Here is a 9,178-nt window from a genome sequence, read left to right on the forward strand (position 1 = left end):
CAAATGCTTTCTGAAAGTCAAGATAAATAATATCATCTGCTCCACTTTGATCGTATCCTTTTGTTGCCTTCTCATAGAATTCCAGCATGTTAGTAAAACACGACCTCCCACTTCTGAACCCAGGCTGACTGTTCCTAATAACTCCTGTCCTTGTCATGTGTTGCTCAATCTTATCCTTAAAATATCCTTAATAATTCCTTCCATTAATTTTCCTGTGATGCATGTTAAGCATCACATTGGTTTGGACACTTTGTGAGGTAAATAATAACAAAAATGTATTAAACATATTTAAAGAACATGGGTTTATAAAAGTACCTTAACTTTATGCAACTCCTGCTCTCCAGACATGTACTAGTGAATTGCAGCCCTACTGAAAGCAGTATAAGACTTTGACCATAGTAAGACAAACAAAATACAGCACTAACAGAAGGTTTCATTTAGCTTGCTTTTTAATTCTATTTTACATTCACAGCCCCCAAAAAACTACAGAAGAGCGCACAATGTCTTATTGGGGTCTCCAATGTTTGCTTGGCCCTTTTTTGGGTCAGCAAGAGGCTTTGTCCTTGGTGTCGATAATGAAATACATAACAAGTACATCGCACTGATCATAAAGCATAAATCTGAAGTCTTCACAATGTGTGGCATATTTTACGCAGTTTTAAAAAGTTTCTGGATGCTGCTTCTTATCTCCTTGTTTCTGAAGCTGTATATTATGGGGTTGAACATTGGCGGCACAATAAATGCCACAATTATCATGATGTTGTTCGTTTCGGTGGACAATCTCACTCCTGCTCCAGTTAGCATAGTGTGGATTAAAAGTGGGACATTGGACAGTCCCACCACCAGCAAATGGGTGGTCACCGTGTTCAGAGTCTTCTTCTTCCCATCAGCAGATGAGATCTTTAGAGCAGCGTAAGCAATCCTTGTATAGGAAAGTAAAATGAATATAAATGGACAAATACCAAACACAAAAGCAGAGACTGACATAATCACCATGTATTTAGGATTTTCATTGCAGGCGATTTTAACTAGTGATGCATAGTCGCAAAAACAATAATTTATGGTATTAGCGTTACAAAAGGAAAGCTCAGTGATAAAAATTAAAAAGGTTAAAATAAAAGCAGCAGGAAGAATATTTAAAAATGTACCAGCAGCCCAGACGGTTCCTTTTGTCATAAGTGTAGAATATCGCAGTGGATGAACAACAGCTACATAGCGGTCACACGCCATGAAAACCAAGAGAAAGGATTCTGCTGCCCCTAAATATAATGCTACAAGCATCTGAACCAAGCAAGGTCCAAACGGAATGGCCACCCAGCCAGAAAGAATAGCGATCAGTTGGGGGACAATATTTGTGCTGCCAACCAAGTCAATTACCGCTAGAGTTGCAATGGCAACAAACATGGGCTTTTGCAACTGAGGATTCATTACTATAACTAGAAGAACCAAGAAGTTCCCAAACATCGTCACCAGGTAGACCATAATGAGGATGGCAATGGCGTAGCTTTTCTTCTGGGAGTCGACTGTACAAAGCAGGACAAACTCGGACACTGACGTTTGGTTCATGCCTGGACTTTAATTTCTCCTAAAAGAAACACAAAGAGACAGAGGCTTGAGTTTATAGAGGTCATCTGCAAGGAGGTTCTTACTTACACTGTATAGTAGTACTCAGTACCTCATAAAAGAAATGGGTGGAATGGGTGGAGAAGAGTATCAGGAGTAATTTGTGACAGACAGGTATCAGCAAAAGTGAAAGGGAAGGTCTACAGGACGGTAGTGAGACCAGTTGTGTTATATGGGTTGGAGACGGTGGCACAGGAGACAGAGCTGGAGGTGGCAGAGTTAAAGGTGCTAAGATTTGCATTGGGTGTGACGAGGATGGACAGGATTAGAAATGAGGACATTAGAGGGTCGACTCAAGTTGGACGTTTGGGAGATAAAGTCAGAGAGGCGAGATTGCGTTGGTTTGGACATGTCCACAGGAGAGATGCATGCTGGGTATACTGAGAGAGGGGTACTAAGGATAGAGCTGCCAGGTAAAAGGAAAAGAGGAAGGCCTAAGAGGAGGTTAATGGATGTGGTGAGAGAGGACGTGAAGGTGATGGGGGTGACAGAGCAAGATGACAAGAACAGAAAGAGATGGAAAAAGATGATCCGCTGTGGCAGCCCCTAACGGGAGAAGAAGAGCAGCCTTGTATCTCCCATTTCCACTTGCAATAATAGAGGACAAATCAAAAGCTATGTTTCATTGAACAAAACACACCAGGACAAAACAAATTCAATAGAACAAAGCAAAACCATGGCTTTCCCTACATAAATCATGTCTGACTTTCTGTCTGGTGCGGTGGCTTCTCCACTTGCTCACCTGCCATGTACCTCCAAGCCTTCTCTCTCTTTTTCTCCCACTTACTTATACAACTCTGGCCTCTCCCTACCTCCAGTGAGCATTCATCCCAAACTCTCCTCCAACCTTTGGACTCAAACCAGCTCAATGCTACTGGTGCACCAGTCTGAAACTCTCCATAGTAACTCCCAAGTCAGTCAACATTTCTGAGCCATCTGGAGCCCTTTAAGTGCCTGGTGTTCCTTTTGTAAGAAGGTCAGGCAACCCTGCATAGTTGGTGTCTAAGGCATCTTCCCTATTGCCCTCCTGTGATTCCACCTCTTCCTGTTTAGCTCTGTGTCCTGCTGTCTAATTTGCTCGAGTTTCCCCATTGACCCCCTCTTCCTGGTCCCTTGATTCTAACCTTGAAATGGTGAAATTTATTCTGTGAAAGCTGCTCACACCTTCACATCGTGTTAAATATTGTAATTGGCAGTAAACAAAGCATTTGAAGACCAGCTGGGGCTGCACAGAATGACCAGGGAAGCAGGCTGGCCGACCGATTGCTGATGAGGTGAAACTGACTATCTCGGGAGACAGTAGCCACCAAGAAATCAGGCAAGTGTGGGTGGGGATTTAAATAAGAGCGGTATGACTACAAAGGTGGTCTTGAGGTAGGAGGCAGTAAAGGAAGGAGCCAAAGAAGATGAAGTGTGAGAGGACAGATTGAGGAGGACCTCTGGAGCAGAAGGGAGCTACGAGGGTCCTGTGTACCACACACACACACACTCATACATAAACACACACTTTTTCACTGGGGAAAGGGGTGAGTGCAGATGAGATGCAAAGAAAATCAACACCATAGTATGAAAGCCAGTGGGCCCTGAGAAAGGCATACACTAGAGGATTGGTTTAACTAGCAAAAAGACCAGAAAGTTTACAAAACACTTACAAGTTGGTACCTAAGAAATAATGTTTTCTAGAGCCATTCTTAAAAATCATTCAAGAGAAAGAGATATGATTCATACATTTCTGGTTTATTAATGGAAGAAAGGACGAGAGCAGACCAAGTTGTTTTTTTTGTGTTGTTCGGTTATTGTCTGTTGTCTGTTTACCTGATTATATCCATCTTCTGGTATCCATACATTATTAATAAACTGCACTACTAATACTAATTATTATAAACTAATACTGTTTGTTTGAGCAAGCATGCCTGGGTTCATTGTTGACAGCTTGTCTGTTACCACATCTGAACATCAAACAGAGAAAATGAAAGATGATTTGTGTGTGCCTTCATTAATTTATTAACTGTCTTCAGAAACTGAACTTCATATCATAAAAAAGTTAATTATTATGTATATGCGGTGGGCTGGCACCCTGCCCGGGGTTTGTTTCCTGCCTTGCGCCCTGTGTTGGCAGGGATTGGCTCCAGCTGTGGAATAATAAAAATTTGATTAAATAATATATTTGAACAAAGAATCTCGGGCTGAGGGCTTTTAACCTAGTCCAAGGGAGGGGAAGAAGATTTCGGGACTACGCCTTAGTGCAATGAATATTTTGTACTTGGATAAACAAGTCTGAATCGCCTTGGTGATTACTATCTGTGTGCATTTGGGTGGATGGAAAATATATTATTCAAGCCAGCTGATGCTAAGAAAATGTATATGTATTTGTATTTGCAAGTATAAGAGTTCTGTGAATGCATTAAGATTGTGATGAAGGAAAGTTAAGGTTATTAAGCATTAGAGCCTAAATATATAAAGTAGCCACAAGATGAATAAAAGAAATAAATAAAGGGTGGGTCAGCTTTTGGGGGACCACACCCTGTCCTAGTTAGTGAAAGAAGAAGCTACTCCACTTGTAAGGAAGGACTGCTTGTTAAGCTGCAACTATAAGATAAGCTTTGTGTACGTGTTTGAGAGGAAATAAAAAGCCTGCTGTAAGACCGAGCAGGGCCTGTGACGTTGATACTGTCAGTGATTAGCTGACAGGCTCTGTTCAGACCTCTGCTTACCAAGAAGAGAAAGAAATAAAAAGATTTCTGTTTGTTCAAATCGGTGTCTGCCTGCTGTTGTCTCGAACCTTTGACCACACAGCAGACCCCCGTGACCCTGTAGTTAGGATATAGCAGGTTGGAAAATGGATGGATGGATGGAATTATTATGTATATGTTATCTGCATACATATAGAAAGGCTCTAAATAATACTAAATGATAGATAGATAGATAGATAGATAGATAGATAGATAGATAGATAGATAGATAGATAGATAGATAGATAGATAGATAGATAGACGGACGGACATGAAAGGCACTATATAATAGATAGATAGATAGATAGATAGATAGATAGATAGATAGATAGATAGATAGATAGATAGATAGATAGATAGATAGATAGGCATTCTCTGCATCAGGTGTTTTATATTCAGTCTCAGCTCACGTGTTATATAATGTTTAAATCATATATTTTTAATTAAATATAAAGTTCATTTAGAAGCTTTTGCTAATTGGATTGTAGAATTAAGGAGAAGCAAGAAAATGTAATTATAATGTCTATAATGTTTATACTGTAATTACATGTCTATACACTGTACATCTTTGAATGATTGTATTACAGTAAGTGTGCAGAAATGCTGATGGAAATTTTTAAGCATTTTGCTTCATCTTCCCAAATGATTTTCTTTTCTGTCTAAATGCTATAAAGATAAATAACAATTTTTCTAATAAAATTACTGTTAATAAGGAGAGGAGTGTTGAATTGGAGATATTCCTCTACTGATGAGACAAGAGAAGGTCAGACTCTTTGTGGCAGTGCTATTAAATTATAAGACCTATTTTTATTATTTAAACTTTATGCTATAGAGGCTGTGTATTACTGAATGACATTATCTTATTTTCTTTTATATATATTTTCATATCTAGTTATTGTATTTTATGCACTTAAATAAGGACAAACTTTTACTCATTATAGCTCTTTGTTTTATTTTACAGTTATTGATTTTTTTTTTCTTTTTTGTATGTCCTCAGTTTATCATTCCAACCCAGAAATGCCAATATGTGGTCAGAAATGTATCTTAAATGAGTAATGCCAGCTTTAACACTGACCAGCTGAATTTACAAACTTTGGTGAAAGTCTCACCCAGGTTGCCTATTAAATAATAGCCATGTAGCCATGTCACAAACGTGAAATCGGCATACAGCAGTCAGCAAGCATGATGACGTAGTAAATTCATAGACTATTCTTTTTCAATTTAATGAGCTAAAGTGACGTTGCTAAAGTAACACTCCAATTACAAAGTCTTCCTGAGTTATCAAGTCCATTGATTCTATCAGAAAGCCCTTTCTGCACTCACATCACAAACAGAGTCGCTTGTTGTATGCCAATGCTCATTTAGACAAGCCAGATTCATTTTGGAACAAAGTGCTTTGGACTGATGAGACACAAATGGAGTTATTTGGTCAGAACAAAAAGCGCTTTACATGGCGGAAGAAGAACACCGCATTCCAAGAAAAACACCAGCTACCTCCTGTCAAATTTGGTGGAGGTTCCATCATGCTGTGGGGCTGTGTTTCTAGTTCAGGGACTGGGGCCCTTGTTAAAGTCGAGGGTCGGATGAATTCAACCCAATATCAACAAATTCTTCAGGATAATGTTCAAGCATCAGTCACAAAGTTGAAGTTACGCAGGGGTTGGATATTCCAACAAGACAATGACCCAAAAACCAGTTGGAAATCTACAAAGGCGTTCATGCAGAGGGAGAAGTACAATGTTCTGGAATGGCAGTCACAGTCCCCTGACTTGAATATCATCGAAAATCTATGTGATGATTTGAAGCAGGCTCTTCATGCTCGGCAGCCATCAAATTGAACTGAACCGGAGAGATTTTGTATGAAGAATGGTCAGAAATACCTCCATCCAGAATCTAGACACTCATCAAAGGCTATAGGAAGACAGCGTCTAGAGGCTGTTAGATTAGCAAAAGGAGGCTCCACTAAGTATTGATGTCATATCTCTGTTGGGGTTCCCACATTTATGTACCTGTCTAATTTTGTTATGAAGCATATTGCATATTTTCTGTTAATCCAATAAACTTAATGTCACTGTTGAAATCCTACTATTTCCATAAGGCATGTTGTATATTAAAAGGAAGTTGCTACTTTGAAAGCTCAGCCAATGAGAAACAAAAATCCAAAGAATTAAGAGGGGGTCCCAAACTTTTTCATATGACTGTAAACGTAACACCATATAACATCAGATCTTACCTATTACATATAAAAATTAAATTAACATTAAGATGTAATGAGTTGTTTATTTTCTACTTATGCAGAAAATTAAAAGCAGTCGGGATGAAGGATTATCTGAACAGGTTGCTTTTTCTCCTCAGACCCCTGAACCTGTGGCCTGATGGGACCACCTGCCTTGTGAATGTGGTGGCTCTTTGCTTTACTTAATACTTGATTATCAAGCACGTCTGTCAGATTTGACTTTGAGGACCTTATCATTTTATTGCTGCATTTTATATAGTTATTTATTCTGTTTTTTGTTGCTAACAGTATGATTTCTAAACCAAGCCAAAAGAAGGGAAGACAGGCGTAACCAAAAAAATGAATTTAACAAAATAAAAAAGAATACTGCAAGAAACATTGTATTACATGTCTAATTTGTAAATTGACATTGTAAATGGAGCTCCCTTGGACTTTCAAGTGGGGGTCTCTTGTCACCTGTATAATGACACATGTACCCATCAGTTTTATTATTCTTTGGTTTTCTTGTCCCTGTAACAATTATTATGACCTCTAAAGAAATAAATCACATATCTTACCTTAAAGATGTCTTCAGTGATATGCGGAATACCTCTGTATGCTCATGCTTTAATAATATTTAGTTCAAGTTACACTACAGAATAATTTAGAGACAAACTTTTCAAGATCATTTAGAATGAATGTTCCTCTAAATTTATAGAGTAGGTGCAACATCAACTCTCACTGGGAAAGCATGAAGTCCCCGTGTGTGGTTTCTACCTCATCTGCTTTTATTTATGTCCTGCTCTCCTTTGAGGCTCCACTGCACTCTCAAGTAGAGGTGTCTTGGGACGTGGATAATGAGACAAGCACCCATGATATTTATTATTCTTTGGTGTACCGTATAGCCTGTCACAATTGTAATTTCTAGATTAGAATGGCAACAGAGAGAAGTGACCTCCAGGAATCAAATGGATTTTAAATTTGAATGTTTTTAAATTATCAACATATTATACACTGCAGCCATTTCTTCTGATACACACACTGCTCAACAAAATGAAGGGAACACATAAATCGCACATTGTATCGTGATGAACAAAATATTCAAGTGTTAAATCTTTACAGAGCAATGCTGTGTAATTCATTGAGAACAAAATGATGTAATAGCAGAAAATGGAAGCCAAAATCACCAACCCACTTAGGGCTGACTCAACATCACACCGAAAATCAAAGTCAAAAATCGAAATCCTGGGCTTATCTAACTTGTGTGAATTTTATCACAGCAACTCCAAAGGTATCTCAGTAATGTGTGTGTGTGCAATCCTGATATTGTCTGGGCCTGCTCCTGATGAGATAGCGGATGTTGCCCTGGGGATCTCCTCCCAGACCTGGATCAGGGCATCAGTGAGCTCCTGGACAGTCTGTGGCAATACTTGGCGATGTCAGATGCACCGATGCTTAATGTCCCAGAGGTTCTCAATTAGATTCAGGTCTGGGGAACGTGTGGGCCAGTCAATGGCATCAATGCCTTCATCATCCAGGAACTGTCTTCAAACTCTGGCCACATGAGGCCTGGTATTGTCCTGCACCAGGAGGAACTCAGGGCCCACTGCACCAGCATAGGGTCTGACAATGGCTCTGAGTATTTCAGCTGGGTACCTAACAGCACTCAGGGTACTGTTGTCTAGCACATGGATGTCTATGTAACCCAGCAAGGATATGCCATCACTGACCCACCACCAAACCAGTCATGGTGGATGATGCTGCAGGCTGCATAACATTGACCACAGCGTCACCAGACTGTTTCACGTCTGTCACATGTGCTCAGGGTGAACCTGCTCTCATCTGTGAAGGAGAGTGGGGGGCGCCAATGGCGGACCTACAAATTGTAGTATTCTCTGGTGAATGCTAATCAAGCTGCATGGTGAATGGCTGTGATCACAGGTCTCACTAGAGTGATATCAGGCCCTCGTGACATCCTCACAGAGTCTGTTTCTGACAGCCTGGTCAGAAACACGCACAAAAGTAGCCAGCTGGAGTTCATTTTGTAGGGCTCTGGCAGTGCTCCTTCTGTTCTTCCTTGCACAAAGGAACAGATACCAGTCCTGCTGCTGGGTTGATGGCTTTTTACGGCCATCTCCAGCTCTACCTCATGTAATGGCCCATCTCCTGGTATCTCCACCCAAGCGCTTGAGACTGTACTGGGAGACACAGCAAACCTTCTTGGAATGACAAATATGGATGTGCTATTGGAAGACTACCTGTGCAGCCTGAATCAGCTGCAGGTACCAACTCATACTACCAATAGTACAATACAATACAGTTTATTTTTGTATAGCCCAAAATCACACAGGAAGTGCCGCAATGGGCTTTAACAGGCCCTGCCTCTTGACAGCTCCCCAGCCTTGACTCTCTAAGAAGACAAGGAAAAACTCCCAAAAAAAACACCTTGTAGGGAAAAATGGAAGAAACCTTGGGAAAGGCAGTTCAAAGAGAGACCCCTTTACCAGGTAGGTTGGGCGTGCAGTGGGTGTCAAAAGAAGGGGGTCAATACAATACAATACACAGAACAGAACAAATCCTCAATAAAAAATAAAAAAAATTTTTAGAA

The 9,178-nt window shown here is 40.1% G+C and overlaps 1 protein-coding gene across 1 annotated transcript; it reads right to left on the reverse strand.

The window, feature by feature from the left end:
• Positions 1–349: 349 nt before the first annotated feature.
• LOC127527371 (olfactory receptor 1-like) lies at positions 350–7,318 on the reverse strand. The gene is made up of 2 exons (XM_051925943.1): positions 7,149–7,318; positions 350–1,585 (listed from the first exon to the last, which is right to left on the reverse strand). The coding sequence occupies exon 2, from the start codon at positions 1,564–1,566 to the stop codon at positions 649–651; it is 918 nt and encodes a 305-aa protein (XP_051781903.1). The 5' UTR covers positions 1,567–1,585; positions 7,149–7,318; the 3' UTR covers positions 350–648.
• Between the last annotated feature and the right edge of the window lie 1,860 nt (positions 7,319–9,178).

This window comes from Erpetoichthys calabaricus, chromosome 4 (genome assembly GCF_900747795.2).
Source record: "Erpetoichthys calabaricus chromosome 4, fErpCal1.3, whole genome shotgun sequence".
In the NCBI taxonomy this organism is placed as follows: Eukaryota; Metazoa; Chordata; class Cladistia; order Polypteriformes; family Polypteridae; genus Erpetoichthys; species Erpetoichthys calabaricus.

Bases quoted from the DNA above. Each gene is read 5' to 3' on its own strand.
- LOC127527371 (XM_051925943.1), bottom strand. From the start codon at position 1,566: ATGAACCAAACGTCAGTGTCCGAGTTTGTCCTGCTTTGTACAGTCGAC.